Genomic DNA, 17,538 nt, shown 5'->3' on the forward strand with positions numbered 1-17,538 from the left:
CATTTAGCCTGCTACCTTTGAATATATATACTGCTACGCTATGTTCCTACCCCCCCCCTTTTTTTTTACGTCTTCCCATTCGACCGCTAGCACATGGGTTGGAGTGGCGTTGCCGCTAACGCACTCTCCTCTACCAGTTCCTCCACAAAGTTCCTAACTATTCCCCACGTGCGATCGGAATTTTCGTAACGCTCGAAAATTGTAGCCCCCTCATCAAAGAAGTTTCAATTCTAAAACGTGGCGATTTATTACAAATTTATAATCGTCACAGTATACAATATTATAAATTACGATATCAGTTCTTAAAATGCTTCTGGTGCAATCAGAACACCAAAGAAACGCATCTCCTGAAATTCGTAACATGTGAGAGATATGGCAACAGCGCGCGTCATAAGCCATATGTACTACTGCAAACTGAAAGTGAAACGGTCTATATTGTTTGGCAAGTTGGATGCCGAGGTTCCATTAAATATTTTTATATAGGACTGGTTCTAGAATATGTTGGATGTTGGATGCAATCGCCCAATCAATATCGTGCCTAGCGGAAACGAAAATTACATCAGTTTCCGTCTCAACGATTCTTTAAATTGGCGAAAGCACATGAGCGATTAAACAAGTAATAAAAGTAAATAACTAAAATAATGTTGATATGAATAAAAAGTGTTAAAAGGAAAATATGCGTCTATAACTTCAAAAAAGCACTTTAACATTTGTTTTATTGGGTACCTAACGAATATTATTTTGAATTTAATTTACACATTAAAAAAAATACAGATGGCATAACAAGTTTAAAAATAAATTTATTCAGAACTGTGATGCATTACTTAATTTCAAATTTGAAATTAAACTTGAAAAGTTTGAAATACCTCTGACCAAAAAAAAATTGTTTGTCTGTAAAGTCGGTTTACGGACGATAGTTTAACGTGACGTCGTAACAAAACATTGAAATGATTGAATACTTTTATGAATAAAATTGAATCATTTTTATTGAATTATCACTATTTTGTATGGATACAAAGGAGTGAAATGAAATTTACAATTTAATTGATAAATTTACTTTTATTTGCACTCATTAATTCAAATATGTGAATTACTTTAAGAGAGATTATTTTAACTATAACTTTTATACATGTTTGTTATTTAACTTTTTCCAAATGATGGAGAAAATAGGAAGCTATTTTCCATCCAACTGTATTGGAGACCAAGTGCGGTCCCAGGTTTGACTTCTGGGTGGGGCACCGGTAGTCATGTTTATTACTTCAGAAGTAGTAATATTTTACCATTGTGAAGGAAGGGGGGGGGGGGGGGAGGCATGAGCCCCGTCTCCCCGATCTTAATCCGACACCGTTGGAAACAAGAGAGTGTGACTGGGGGCTTGATGACTGCGACCAGGGGCGCAACAACTAAATTTCCAAAGAGGGGGGGGGGGGGCAATAAAACTTTTTATAAAGAATCATCGGCCCCCCCTATTGAAGCGGGGGGTCCGGGGGTCCTCCCTCGGGAAAATTTGTATTTCAAGGTGGAAAATGGTGCTATTTAAGCAGTTTTATTATCTAAAAATTGATTACACAGCACTTTCTTTGCCCCCGTTTGCCCCCACTTCAAGGTTTCAGAAGGGGGGGGGGGGGCAAAATACCCTTCCCCCCCCCTGTTGTTGCGCCCCTGACTGCGACGCCGGCGAGATCCACCCGTGCAGATCGCGACCTCTGACCGCGGTGACGCGGCGCGCGGCGCGGGTGTTCCCCCGGCCGGCAGCGCGAGACGCGCGAAGGTCAGCGCGACCCCGCCACGCGGCAGTCGTCGCTCGTCAGCCAGTCCCGACCCCGGGCCGTGCGGGCGCTGCAGCTCTCTCCCGTCCGCCGAGGTAAGCGAGCCCCTCTCTCTCTAGCCAGGGCCTCGGTTACACTGGGCCAGTGGTGGCGGCCCGGCGACGTTGTTACCGCTCACCTAAACCGGTCTTACAACACAGATACATAAGGGCAGGCGTTGTTCGCGAAAAGATCTGAATGCGTATTAGACTGCAACAAGGTGTACGCGTACCTGCGGTTTCTTCCTTGTGATCGGCGGCCGTCTAGCGAGAGAAGTCGTTGCCTTGTTTGACCGAGCCACTCACGACGCGTTTACTTCCGCAATGAATCACAGGGATTGGCGTTGCTACAATCGATATGTACCTAGGAGTAACTCACCCAATCACGAAACACAGACGGTGCTACAGTGTTTTAATTTTCATCGAGTCTCGAAATCTTTTCGCGAAATCTGCATGCCCCTACAGATACATTATAACCACATACAGACCGAGAAAAATTCGCGGATCAATTTGCGATACGCTGAAAATTCAAATACATATATCTTTAAGCTTCTTTTGCTGTTGGTTCACTGCACATCTGGACGATTATGGACCGATGAGAAACCCATCAATCAAATCGCAGGCACCACCAGTTGAGACGACTCACAAGTCAGCAGCCAATGAACTGGCGTTATTTTCCCTAGTATATAGAGAACTGTGTAGTCAATCCTGAAGGTAATAAAAACCGCGAATTTTTCCAGTCCCTAGTTATAAAGTCTTGATATTCTCACAGAAATATTAAAAATATATTATTTAAATTTTATATTATTTTTATTAACCAAGTACAAGTTTCTTATCTTTTATAAATACTATTTTTAAGAGACACACACCACACCAATGTATTCATTGACAGGAACAGGAAAAAAATTCGAGTTTTCGATGGCCTTCAGGATAGACTACACAGTCCTCTGTACACTCTGGCAAATAACGCCAGTTCACTGGCTGCTGACTTGTGAGACGTCTCAAATGGTATGCCTGGAATTCGATACTTCTTTGGTTGATGATTTCTCATTGGCCCATAATCGTCCAGATCAATAGTAAAAGCAGCTTCAAGTTATATGTATTTGAATTTTAGCCTATCTCAAATTGAATACACGAATATTTTCGGTCTCTTTTCATTGATTATTCTACAGAACAATACGAAACTAATTTTTTTTAAAATAAATAAAAAATATTTATGCATAAATGCCTGGCTCTCGGATTAGTTTCAAAATTAAATGAAAAATGGCTCTCTAAAAGCCCCCACTTACGATCAGTCTAGCTCCCAGTTCGGACTACTCAGTCCGAACTGACAGTTTGGTTTGAACTGAAGCTCTCTGCACACACGATCAGTCTTAGTAGCTGTTCTTGTTGGTTGTAGAGTTTCATAGTATACAATATTGTTGCGAACTAGTGTGGGGAGAACTGGGTTCATAAGGGATATCCAAATTAAGTTTTATTAATGACCAATATTTACATAAATAAACAATTGTACTTATAAATGTCCGATCACAAATCACTGGCACTTAAAAAACGTATATTTTAAAGTCACTCAAGTCTGTCAAGTTCCACAGTACGCATTCCTCACTGGAGCTAGGCTCAACAGTGGTTCGCCTCTTACCTCGTGGCTCGCGCCTGTCCGTACACATAGTCTCGCGCCACTCAGTCCACTCTTGATCTTGTCGCTCCGCGTCGCGCCACTTTCGCCGATGTCGCACTTCCCCCTTCACTTTCTGAACTCGCCCGGAAGTCCCGTGGATGCTGACGTCGCAGCTTAAGTAGTCACGGGTCGTCTTTCCAGAACAGACGAGAGCGGCAGTGAAGAGTCCCGGGCCGACCCGACGCCCGAACAGTCCAGAAAAGCAGCGTCAATTCGCGCCACTCCGTGCGGCCACCCGAGGAATTCCCCAGGCCGCTCAGCGATAGATAAAAGCGCCGAGGCAGGACGATGCGCGGGGAGCGGAGGGGAGACGGGGGTAGCGACGACCCTTGTAATCCGGTTAGGCACGCGTGGCATGCCTTACGTCAATGGACCGCACGTGACGCCAGTGGCTGTGCAGGGCCGCCACCCAGCTCCGAACCTGGCGCGTGTCGCGGTCCTGCCTGCGTTCGTAACAATATGGAAGAAACTTTGGATGTTTCAATTGCAGTTCCACCCGTAATTAGAAAAGAGGGAGGGATCAAGGTAACCAAAGAGTATAAACAAAGATGTCTCCCACAACACTCAGTTGATGGGACTGATGGTTTGGATCGACAGTTTGGACTGGTGAGACGCTGTTCCCACACGCGGCAGTTCGGACTGAGGGTTCTCGAGTCCACATTCCGATCTTATGGAACGCCATCAGTTCATGCTGATCAGTCCACCGTCCTTGCTCACACACGACAGTTACGACTCTTCAGTTCCGACTGATAAGCCCGGACTGTCAGTTCGGACTGACAAGTGTGCGGGGGTTTTGAAAAGAGTGAAATCGGCCCGCACTAGGCGACCCAAATCTCTCTCTCGCCTGTGTTTCAGGAGCGAAACCACCAACCGATAAAATCTCCAGATTAAAAACCAAAACCAAAAGGCTTTGAATCATTTCAAACCAATACGACCGTTTCATTAACATTCGCACATTGTCTATAAGAAATTACGTAGTCGTAATCACACACATTCGCTTACTCTCCAATAGCTTAGAAGCAGCAAATGTAGGTAGGTAATCGCCGATTACATTGGGTGAACTATACGTATGTAATTTTAGTTTGAAATCGAATGAAAGAACATATATTTGTTTTTAAAATGTTTATAGAGACTTCAGCGGGCAAACAAAACGGAGCAATGGCGAGGGTGTATTCCCTGAACCAACACCGAGCGGCGTTTTAGCGGGTCGGTGTGATTCCACACTAAGAGCAAGCTCCTCCCCCTCCCCCCCCCCCCCTCACACATAATTCAATATGATTCATCCCATCGGTTTGCGCTGCTCAGACCAAGCATTAAACTGTACCGGGACTTCAAAGATGGCGCAGTTTACTGTGCCTTAGTGTAAGCTTAGCCAGCCACGCACGTCGTAAAGATAAGTGGGGCCTGCGCCCCGGGCGGGGGTGTTGACAGTGGGGGAGGGCCCGCATATCGCGATGCAGTCCGTCATCCGCCCTCGACCCACTGCAAGTCCGGGCCAGGCGCCGTACGTAGTCAATAGAGACCTGCAAAATCCGCGGATTCATTCGGTGATAGGCTAGAATTATTCATACACACATATTACCTCTTAGATAATTTTGCTATTGGCTTACAGTTCATGTGGACGAATCTCAACCAGTTATAAACCCTCAACCAAAGAAGGATCGAATCACAGACAAACCACCTGAGACGACTACAAGTCGGCAGCCAATGAACTTGCGTTATTTGCCCGAGTGTACAGGGGGGTATGTGCAGTCTATCCTGAAGGCCATCGAAACCGCGAATTTTGCAGGTCTCTAGTAATCAATTGTTTTCTTTCTCTCGAGGCAGTTGTTTCGACGGGTTCAAACTGCAGAGGTCGCGGAACCAGCAGCGAGCGCATAATCTTCAATTGGCACACAGTTTGCTTTCGAATTCCTTCCTTTTGTTGATGGGATAGATTTTTATTGATTTTTTTTAGGATTTCTGGACGCCCCGGCTGCGTATGTCCGTGGCGAGAACGAGTGAAATACGCACATTAGTTAAATATTCACCCAAAGAACGTGTAGAAACTGTATCCGCCCAGAAATATCGCCGTTTGAACATTAATTTCGCCCCGCGGCTTGATTCTACTTCCATAAACGTGTACTGAAACCTCTTAGTTTTCTCGTCGGTCAGTACCGAGGGCAGAGGTTTCCTCCCAACCTTTGGACTGCTTCTCCCCTGTCCCTCGTTTCACGTCTCACCCGAACGATGACGACACCGTTCTTGATTGATGAATTAACCTGTTTCTTTTTCCTCCCCCCCCCCCCCCCCCCTTCAATCAGGGTAGTTACTACATCCGTTCCATTGTGTACTAAAAGTTACTTTATGTGACCAAGACTTAATTTATACCATTATTTTCGTCCACGCTTGTAAGATCCACGTAACAAAATTTACGGAATAAAATAAAACAAGTCTCCAGGTAAAATGTGACTTAACGGGACTCAAAGTAAAGTAATTGGCTACCAATCTGCGGTATGGCTAACACTGATCGTAACATATCATTGTTTCAGGATAATTGGAGAAAATTAGGAAGGGGCGGGGGGGGGGGGGGGAAATTAGTCGAGTGTCTAGAAACAGCACCGTGTATCTCAGGTTTCCCGAAGATTCTGCAAAGAGAGACCCTCCCGAGACCAATTTTATTGATTAGTGTATATTTATGTTTACTTAAATATTTAATTTCATATATTAAACTTTTATCTCATCAAAAGTTGCATGGAGCTACTAAGGTTCTGTATTTGAAACCTGTAATTTGTAAATAATATACCAAGGCCAATATCTGACCACTTCCATTTTGACGTGACGTCTAATAAATCGATGAACGCCGGCTGCACGCACGAAAAAGTGTCCCACTACGGATGTCCCACTACGGATGTGTCCTATTTGCTCATTGTACACATGCGTGGCATCTCTCTTCCACTCGATTGGAACGACCATTGATTTGACTTTTCAATCATATTTTCGTCGTTTGAATTATTAATATTATGTAATTTAACGATTGTCCACCGATTTTCAGTACAATCGGTAGTTATTTAAAAGTAATTTTGAATATTTGAATACGTTTTGAACCAACAATGGTGTTTTACAGTTACACATAATAATTCAAATTACAACCGGGATCTTTTTTGCAACTAAGACCTTTCTTTGTGCGATAGCCCCTCCCGAAAAGTCATCCTGGAGCCGCCAATGGCCCAGTCGCTCATGTAGGGCAGTTAACAAATGTTCTTCGAGTCTCTGCTCTGCTAGCGAACGTGTCTTCGGGATGCTATCGCGCCTCCACGGCCACGGGATAGCAAGGTCAGGTCTGTGCGGATAACAGGCTCGGGACTAGTTGTCCGACCACACCACTCCGCAGGGCGAGATGCAGCCGTCACAGAGAGTTCCAGGCCTCGGATTGCCACCCACTGCCGCTACCGATTAAACAAGCAACGATTGAGATCTAAATTAAATATGTTAATTGACTTTTAGGTGTGTTTGAGTGGCCGACAGGCGACTCTGCTACAGCCACGGTAGCACTTATATCGCCAGGGTTGCCAATATGTTTAGTCGAAAATTATCTAGAAAAAAAAATTAGAAATTAAATATAACGTCGTTTGAATGTCTCCAAATACCTTATTTTAAGTATTTTTCTTTTTTCAAACACCGTGTTCATCTACATTAGCTGGTTATATTTTGATGTACACACGCCGAGACGTCCAGAGAAAAGAATTTGTCAGGTCCCTTCCCAATTAATTAACGTTCAACGTATTCAAACCCCCCAATAAAAATGAAATCTAAAGGCTGTACACGTTACTACGGTCATAACTGTAATTGTGTTTTCAATGAATTATATCAGCAATAGACATAATTGGTATCCTACTTTCAGGATAAAACCACGTATCACAAAAAAAAACCCTGAAAATTCAACCGGGCCCCAAGGAATGTTCCACAAATATCACAGCCCCCTCCCCTCCCATGGACGTAACTAGACTAGTTTCAAACCGGGGCAAAGACTCCCCTATTTTTAAACCAACCATACCAAAACCTTTCCTATTCCCAAAATTTTTGTTTTAACTTAAGTCATTTTATTTTTTAATACATCGCAAGTTAGATGGTACACGAAAATTACAAATTTTTGTAAATATTTGAATATACACATGTATGTATCTTTCAATACAAATAATTCAGATTATCTGCCCTCAGACAAATTTTTGTGTTCTAACACTACGATATTCAAGTGAATATCTATAGTAAAATTTAATGTGCCAGTTTAGCGCTCTCTCCTACTAAACGCGGCGCCCGGGGCACAAGCCCCATCTGCACCCCCCTTCTGGTTACGTCACTGCAACCCCTCCCCCCAAATCAAGGGCAATATCTATAAATATTACAAACCCTCTCTCTGACTTATTTAAAGTCAAGTTTTGCAACAGCATGACAGCCTCTACCGAAAAGTGTTCCCAAAGCTGCCCATGTCGCCAACTACTGTTGCGCTCCATCAAGTCGGGATTACAATAGCCAGTCGAGTCCTTCCGTCATCCGAGCGATTTACAGCACTCAATTTTCCCATAATAATATTTTCTCTTATACATGCCGCCAACTGTTCAGAAAACTTAAATTTTGGAGAAATTTTATTTTGTATGATTAGATTAGTTTGACAATCATGTAAGTAATCTGTGCACTTATAACTCATTAAACTCAATATGTTCCACTGTTTTATTTGAACATTTACCACGAGCAGACCTGCCAACATTCAAATTTAAAAAATCATGAGTTCCTCGATAAAAATTTTCAGGCCCATAAATACAGGTTAGATATAAAAAACAACAAATGAGAATCTTTAAATTTAAGTGACATGCCTGTACATATGTTACATGGTCTCTGCTTCGAAATTTATTTCAACAAATTATAGGTTGCAGATTTAATTTATTTGAACATAATTTAGCGCTGTCGTGTAGTGATCATGCAGGGCCGCAACTAAAAAAGATGTAAAATAACATTCTGCTCGTGTAACACTATTATCACTGTTCACAGCAAAATTAATTTTTTTATTGGAAGCAATACACTTCACGTGTTAGTTGTGTTTTTTTGTAGCGACATGTTTCACAATGTCTCCTCTTCCACTATGCGAGATAGAAAAATCAGCACGGCACATGCTACAAAATGCAAAATTGCTTCCTTTACGTGACTCGAGTATTGATGGAAACTCGTTACTGTAAGCTTTCATAAAACTTGTTTTGTAACTTTTACAAACAAAATCTTGGGGCCCCGAAAAATCGTGAGGAAACACTATTTTGGCGTGAGGGCGTGAGATGGACCTTAAAATCGTGAGCCTCACACCAAAATCGTGAGAGTTGGCAGGTCTGCACGAGTAATAAATTACACTTCTGTGAATCGGACAATTTTTGTTTCAAAACACAATCTTTAAAATGTGTTCAAACATAATTTAAAAAAATTAATTATGTAAGCATACTAAGAACTAAACAAACTTTCTTCTAATATAATGAATTAGACACCTGTAACCCTTAGAACCACTTGGAGGTTATTATTTCATCCATCCGTCTGTCAAAAGTGTGAAATTACAAATTTTGACAGACGGACGGATGGAATTTTTCAGGCCATGTGATTGGCTGGTCACTTGATCGACGAACATACTATTGTAATTCCGGTTTTACGGAACGCAATCTTAAAACTGCAATGTGCCGAAATCCCAGTCTCTCCCTAACTGACACTGTGGTTCTTCAAAATATTAATTTTCACAGGTAACAATTCAAGATCCATTGACATGCTAAAATAAATACAATCTAAAGATTACGTGCGATTTCTATACTTTCATTACAGTTTGCCTTTGGTGGTTATTTACTCGGAAAACCTTCAACATGAACAAGAAGTGCATCCTCACAATTCTGTATTTAAAAACTTGTGACTGAGTACCCAAGATGTGTGCATTGAACTTTTTTACACACTTTGCAACGGTAAAATTAAAGCCTCATTGGTGAACGCATTACGACTGCATGCCAGCTAGCTGCCTTGCGCATAGAGACAGTTGGGAACTTGATGTGCGTGCAGGCGTCACCCTTAGCGCTTCCTTCAGTCCGTCTAAATAAAAACAGTAAACACAGTAAAAATATTAAGCTACACGGAATTCAAAACCAAAAGTTAACAATTAAGTTTTTTTTATAAAGATTACAAATTGTTGCCGATTTCAAAATAATTTTTTATTGACAAAACTTAGATGCTATTTGTTTACACACTTTAAAATAAAATTGTATTTAAGACACACTTGAACGTTTTAACGTGTAGTTAAAATTACGACTTTGATGCATCAAACATAATATTATTCCCTTACTTATCTTGCTTCACCTGTCTCGTGAGAACCTTTCATCACCTGCTTTTACCCCCTTCTCCATGGTGATGCGATGTACTGAAAGTCCTATCCAACTTCCGATGTTCCTCTCAGGCTGTATTCCATCAAAGGATTCTTCCACGCGAATAATAAACGATGTGACGTTACATATAGGCTAGGGTACTTTTCATCTTATTCACTTCAGGGCCCCGATTAAAAAGAAGATAACAGCTTACAGAAAAAAAATCTATTGAAAAAAATTAACTAAAGACACCTAGATGTTTTGTTGCAAATTAAAGCGCTCATGCAAAGCACCATTATAACTGTATTCTAGACATGACAGTGCTGTTCCTAGCATTCTTAGAAAACCGTAGTTACTCCCTTCGATACAAAATATGCTGATTATCGTACTTAACATGTTTAGCACAACTTGCATTACAACTGCTTTTTGAATCTTACTCAACCATGATTCCCCTCCCTTCAACCCAAAATCGAGTTTTCAAAGGATTCTTAAAGGTGATTGCTTGATGCTGTAACTTATGCTTGCGTTTATCAAATATTTTTTTGAGAAATTCATATACCAAACAGTCTTAACATGAATGGATTGTTAGAAAACTATTAACATATTCACTGTGTGTCATTTAATCTGCAGAATATATATTAGCCTGTTTGTGTATGTTTTAAACTATATTAAATCATCTTATCAGCTATAGTTTATAAATATATTGAAATCTAATGTTTCATTCATTTTTAAATATTACTTTAGTGATTTTATGTTAATTACAATAACATTAAATTCATATTCATTTAAAAATGATCAAATATAAAATATTAATTTTGGCAGTCAGATACAATGTTTTATTTCTTTGACTGTTATGTGCATGTCTCGAAACAAAAGTACTTCAAAAATTTTTCAACACTTCTAAAATAGTACAATTTTACAATTTAAAGGTAATTGCATCTTCTATTATGCTACAAAAATATTTGTATGAAAAATTTTAAGTACTACGTTGCTTGAAGTTTGAGATAATTTTTCTCAACAAATGCCATTAAATGGAAGCATTTTTCTCCTTAAAATCTTACTTTAGAAGCAAAATATATTTATAATTGTCTGTGTGCGTACTCTTGTAATTATGTGCTTTGTTTCTTTCAGATTTGGAAATGCTGTGTTTTATATTGCTCATATACTCAACTGTAATGGCTGACCATAAAGACAGTCATACAAGGATAATTGCAGGAACAGAAACGTCTTCGAGTGAAGAAAATCACATTTCCAGGAGCACCATAATATCTATTCAAGATCTGATATCAGAACTTTCATCAGGCAACTTATTTAACCGTACTAACTTGACTATAACAAATAGCAGATTACAAACTTGGCATTATAATGTACTAAATAACTTATACAATTTGGAAGTACTTACAATGACGCAAAATGTGATGAAACAGCTGCCAGAAAACCTTTTCAAGCAAACCACTCAACTAAAAACATTGCTGTTGAATTACAACAAAATCAACACATTGTTCCCAGAATTATTTGGCTCCTTAGTTAATCTCAGACATTTAGAACTATCTCACAACAACATAAGTAATATTCCTTTGAAACTATTTGAAAACCTAACATCGCTCGAGAAACTTAACATGAGCTACAACAAATTGAAGACATTGCACAGTGAAACGTTTCAATCACTGGTCAATCTTGAAGAACTCAATCTAGAACACAATCTACTGGAACACATACCTTCTAAAATATTTCAAAACACAGTGAAACTGAAGAAGCTTGTCTTAAGCCATAATCGTTTGCAGACACTGTGTGGGGATTTGTTTGCAAAATGCAATGAACTAAGAACATTTAATGCTTCTGATAACAGAATCAAAGTTTTGCATCATGAAATATTTTCTACCACAAAAGATTTGCAAACTGTTGATTTGAGTCAAAATATGATAAAATCAATAGCTAAAGAGGCATTTGATAACACAAAAAAATTAGAAAAATTATACTTATTATATAACCGTATAAGTTTTTTGTACTTGGATATGTTTTATAACTCGGAGAAATTTAAAATCTTAGACGTTAGTTTCAATAATCTGACTCGACTTTACGGACCTGCACCAAGTAGAACATGTGGACACGAAATTATGCTTTTGGGGAACAGTTTGCAGAACATAACAACACGTGTTCTGAATGCGCGTTACTTGGACATCAGTCAAAATAATTTGATGCACGTGTACTTAATAAACACAGGTTTACCAACCTGTACAAAATTTATAAACATAAGCTCAAATTATGGATTAATTATACCTTCCACATTTTTCAAAGGAATGTACTTTTTAGAAAGTGCGTACCTTGACAACATTGACGTCAGCTATAGAGACTTGATACTTTTAGACACATTGCTCAGCTTGCCAAGATTAAAAGTGCTAAGCCTTGTTAACAGCAGTATTTGTGAAAAAGCGTATGAAAGGGATCTAATGTACACTGTGTTCAATCAGAAAAATAGGGTTGAAATAATATGTTTCAGAAATGAGAATGCTTTTGAAATTATGCCTATCGTAAATAATACATTTGAATCTACAGAAACCAAATTTAACCATCAGGATATTGGAGAGACCTGGAGCAACGTATACGAAGAATGTAAGTACAATCCAGATTATGCTATGCCATCTCCACTATCTTGGCTTCGAGAAGTTTGCCCTCCACAGTGCGAATGTCGCATCAACTGGACACAGCAAATGTTCATTCCACCTTGCAGCACCATGATTGACTGTTCAAACACAGTTTCAACCAGCATGCCAAACCTCAACACTTCTGTTAAGTGCATGGACTTTAGCAATGCTAACATCAAGCACATTGAGACTGGTTACTTCTCGCAAAGTGGTACTTTAGAGTACCTCAATCTGAATAGGAACTTTTTGTCACATATTGACTGTGGCACCTTCCATTCTCTCCGTCATCTGAAACATCTAGATCTCAGTGAAAATAGTTTTGAGCAACTGCCAAAATGTCTACTGCTACATAACACTAAGCTAGAATATTTACACCTAGATCGCAACCAAATAACACATCTCGACAATGACACCTTCAGTACAACAAAAAATCTTAAACGTCTTTTCTTAAGTAAAAACAGAATCTTTAAATTCCCAACTAACATATTCGTAAATAACTGTAATTTGGAAAGCATACGTATAGATAATAATAATCTACAAGAACTAAATGAAAATATATTTTACTGTTTGGCAAAAGTGAAAACACTGAAATTAGACAATAATCCATTAAGATATATTCCAGTTGACATCTTTCAAAATACACTGTTGTTGGAATCTCTTTTGCTAGTAAACATGAAGCTGACTACACTGCATGGAGGAACCTTTAGACATCTACAGGCCCTTAGAGAAGTACATGCATCAAAGAACAAGCTTACAAACATTCCCCCTGGAGTATTTGAAAATCTCAATAGCTTGCGTATTATTGATCTCAGTTATAATCACATAACAAACATACAGTCAGGGTTATTTGTTAATCTACCCCAACTGGCCATTGTCACTATAACCGACAACTGGATAACGACACTTGGTGACAATGTTTTCACGGAAGTACCGCTGCTGAAAAATTTAAATCTCAGAAACAACAACATTACAACAATTCACCATAATTTTTACTTAAATCTAGTTGGCCTTCGTTTCATTGACCTTGAGAATAATGATCTTGAACATTTTGGTAATTTCACATTTTCTAATACACCTAGCTTACGCCAAGCAAGGATCAAATACAATTACTTGAAGGATTTACGGTATGTATTTTACAATGCGTTCAATTCCAGTGAGTTGTATCTTGCGCACAACGCTATTGAAAGAATTGAAAAAAACACTTTCCATAACAACAAAGAATTGATAGTGTTAGAATTGAGCAATAACAAAATATTATCCATCCACAAAGATGCATTTCTATCCATGCAGCAACTGATAGTTTTGACGCTAAACAACAACTCACTAACAGTTCTCAGCGACGAGGTATTCAGTGCTTGCAAGTCTCTCACTACTCTAGCGCTTTATGACAATAAACTCACTAACTTGCCACCTAGCATATTTGCACGGCTGGTAAACCTAAAGTGGCTCTTCCTCCACAGCAACAGGTTAACTTCGCTGAGCAGTGCGTTATTCTCATCACTGCACAATTTGGAAGCTTTAACTTTGGCTCACAACCCGCTGAAGCATTTGCCGGGCGATATTTTCGGCTCTTTGCGGAATGTTAATCTTCTGTCCCTCACCAACACCTCCCTGAATTTTCTCGAGGGCAGTGCTTTTGCCGGCTTGAACGCCCTGAGCGTCCTGATGCTGCGAAACAACCCCGCGATCACACTGCGCTCTGCTCACTTCGCCGAGCTCGACTCGCTGCAGCTGCTGGACGTCAGCAGAGACCCTTCCAAGACGTCCCGCGGTGGAGCCGGCGATGGGACGCCCTCCGCGGCCCCGGGGAGTGCTCTCACCTGGAGGAACCTCACGCTGATCGACCGCTGGTTCGGCATGGCCTCCCTCAAGATCCTCATAGTCACCGGGCAGTCGGTGTGCAGGTTCCCCGAGTGGCAGTACATGATGAACTACCTGTTCATCCACGTCTCCCTGAAGGACGTCCGCTGCTTCACTCAGCGGAGGGACCTGTACTCCCTGTGGGACCGCAGTTACAGCGACGACCTGTCTTCCGTGCGCAACGACATTGTCCTCCTGGAAGAATACGGTATTGTGCTGGAAAACATTTAGACCAAGCAACCTTTAAATGTGTTGACTAGTGCTGCGATCTTGATGCACACTTCTGGTAAATAAAATTGATGTAATTTTTTCTTCTAATACATGAAATACTTTGTCTATCATACAACCCAAAACACAAACATTCTTATATAATAAATTTTGTGAATTTACCATATAGTTGCTAATATGAGTAAACCAATAAATTTTACACTGTCAACTGTCAAGAGTTTCACTGAAATAATAAATAATGGGCTTCAGACTTAACACTTATTTTTTGCTAGCTAGTATTAACAGTTCGTAGTACACATTCCTCTAATCAGTACTTGAATGTGTTTTCTAGTAGTGTGTTTGTGTATTAATCTATTGTGTTCATTCCTGTGGTGTCTCTATGACATACAGTTAAATAATTAATAACTACAGCAATTTTTAGAAATATATTAACGCCTATAAAAGGTTTTGTGGCACCATTGTATGTATCACAAGCAGCAACCACAGGGTTGTCATGGGGTTAACATGACTACCAACCATGATTTAAAAGATGCAAGGATTTAATGGATCCAAGGATTTAATTATTTACTGGTGTGTCTGTAAAGATCATGGTGTTATAGCATATCTTTTCATATCCATATAATTACTAGCTAAATACTAAACTATGATATGTTTTGTGAAAGTTAATTTTTTTTTATGCTTTGAAGAACTTTGTTCAGATTACGGCATAGGTGTCTTTTTAATAACTCTACATCAGTTGTTTATAGGCACATAATTATTGTGTTCATAGACAATCATAAATAATATTGATTATAAATAGCTAGCAAAGTAACAAATGATACTGTAACAGTTACCATCCAGCTAGCTTCATGACCACTACTTCACATTATTGCAGCGTATTGCAACGTTTGGATGTAATAGGCCGAGGTAAAGGACAAAATGAATTTTAAGAGGATTGAAAGCTATATTACTAAATAAAATGTTCTGAAATCATTTTGTAACACATCATGGAATAGACAGCAGCATTACCTTTAAAACTAAAACTTTTCAGTTTTATAAGCTATTTAATTTTTCCTATTAGTAGAAAAACATCAAAAATGTAACTTGGCAGCTAATTATGCATAATGCATACGACTTATGAATATAAATATATATAATTTTATAAAGTAAAACCTATAAAAAATCTACTAGTAAAACAGTGTTTAACAAAAACATAAAATAAGTACCTGAAACAACTCAAGAAAAGTATGAGAACTGAAAACATCTTTATGTACAGTTAAAAGAGCAATAGAATGCCGTTTTGTATTACGTTTCATTCATAAATAACCACTAGGGCTGGAATTGTAAAAGTGACAATACATAAACATATATATATTTTTAGTGTGTAATTAGTTAATTACAGTAATAGGCGCCATTATCTTTTTACTCTTCGTAATTGAAGTTGGGCTGGCTGGTAGCCCGGTGGGAAATGACAAAAGTCGCCCCCGAACCAACCAGCACTGCCTGAACTAATGCAGATAGCAATGACCACATTCCCGCTCCCTTGTTTAGCAGTATCTTTCAACTCTGTCCAACTCTTCTTCTGGAACCTTCTCTCTGTTTCCCATAAACCAATCTGCTTGATTTTAATGCATGATGTTTAGCATCCCACATGAAAGTGCCCACGGTTTTCCCTGTGTCTATGCAGGTTTTACCTGGGCCCAACTTATCTAGTTTTAGTCTACAATAGTAGACTTGAGGGCCAATCCCCTCCTAGCACATCATGCATGCGCCGCGACGTAAGAATATTACCTTATACAGTAGTTTGAGCTGTAACGAGCATATCAGGTGGCTCCTACGAATTCTTTCTACATTCTTCTCTGTTGCATGATTCATTTATTGCCGACCAATATTCTCCTTCCACGTTGTTTGAAAACGTTGGTTATGGAGTTGTTTGATGGGTAGCACCGCCAAGTGAATGAGCGTGCTGGCCGCTCTGGCATGTAGGTGGTATCGTAATGCAACACGGGTGTCTAACCGGCCGTAACTGAAGGCGCGAACCCTGCATGGGGCTCTGGAGGCAGTACGTGCGGCCAGGCAGGACAAATATGATTCGCTGCTAACAGAGCACGGGAAGGTTCGCGCGTCTGGCCACTTAGCGCAGTACAACTGGCCGCGGGTGGACAGACTGCTGAAAGCTTAAATAATGACCCCCTTGGAACAAAGAAATAAAAAAAAAAACTTAATGCGAACCCCCTGAACACTCATCAGAAGTATGAATAAAAAAAGATAGTGCCAAAAAAATAACTAGCTTGCGGCACAACACTTGGTATTCACTGCTGCTAACCCATCACCCCTTATCACTCCCTGTCATTCATGGTAGGGGGGAAGGTAACATAGTGATTGAGGTCATGTTTCCTTTGAATTCTGGAACCATTATTTACGTTTGTTTATTGTAGACACACACTGCTACTGCGGTGCATAGAAGTAGATCAATTGTAAATATTGATTATTTATAAGCCGTTACAACTACTTATTGTGTTCACTTCCATTAATGGCCATTGCTAACGGGTGTCTGTATTTTGTGTTGTAATCCATGGTTGTTTATTTATTTTTTTCCTACTACAAGTACAAGTACATGTAACCAAACAAATACAAAAATTGGTTGTCTGTAAAGTCGGTTTACGGACGATAGTTTAACGTGACGTCATAACAAAACATTGATGAAATGATTGATCCAGAAGAAAAGGAAATATAATATTCAGCCTGAGACTGAGCCGTAATAGGTTTTTGCAACCAAACCATTTAGGCATTAAAAATATTATATTCTTTAAGGAAGAATTTTTTTTTTTTAAATTTTTCTATCTTTTGTATGATAAAATCTACCTCTGCATACTTTTATGAATAAAATTGAATCATTTTTATTGAATTATCACTATTTTGTATGGATACAAAGGAGTAAAATGAAATGTACAATTTAATTAATAAATTTACTTTTAT

General features: G+C 39.4%; 1 protein-coding gene across 1 annotated transcript; it reads left to right on the forward strand.

Annotated features, from left to right (window-relative positions):
• The first annotated feature begins 1,154 nt into the window (after positions 1–1,154).
• Positions 1,155–14,828, forward strand: LOC134536338 (protein artichoke-like). Its single transcript, XM_063376091.1, has 3 exons — positions 1,155–1,217; positions 1,756–1,864; positions 10,979–14,828. Exons 1-3 carry the CDS (start codon positions 1,155–1,157, stop codon positions 14,581–14,583), a joined length of 3,777 nt encoding a protein of 1,258 aa, XP_063232161.1. The 3' UTR covers positions 14,584–14,828.
• The last annotated feature ends 2,710 nt before the right edge of the window (positions 14,829–17,538 follow it).

The sequence above is a fragment of the Bacillus rossius genome, chromosome 10, assembly GCF_032445375.1.
Source record: "Bacillus rossius redtenbacheri isolate Brsri chromosome 10, Brsri_v3, whole genome shotgun sequence".
Lineage (NCBI taxonomy): Eukaryota > Metazoa > Arthropoda > Insecta > Phasmatodea > Bacillidae > Bacillus > Bacillus rossius.

What these genes read in the sequence shown, in the direction of transcription:
- LOC134536338 (XM_063376091.1), top strand. Translation starts at nt 1,155, where the DNA reads ATGATGGAGAAAATAGGAAGCTATTTTCCATCCAACTGTATTGGAGAC. An exon ending in GAGACCAAGTGCGGTCCCAG is followed by an intron (nt 1,218 to 1,755) that starts GTTTGACTTCTG and finishes CCCGGCCGGCAG; the next exon opens with CGCGAGACGCGCGAAGGTCA. An exon ending in GCTCTCTCCCGTCCGCCGAG is followed by an intron (nt 1,865 to 10,978) that starts GTAAGCGAGCCC and finishes TGTTTCTTTCAG; the next exon opens with ATTTGGAAATGCTGTGTTTT.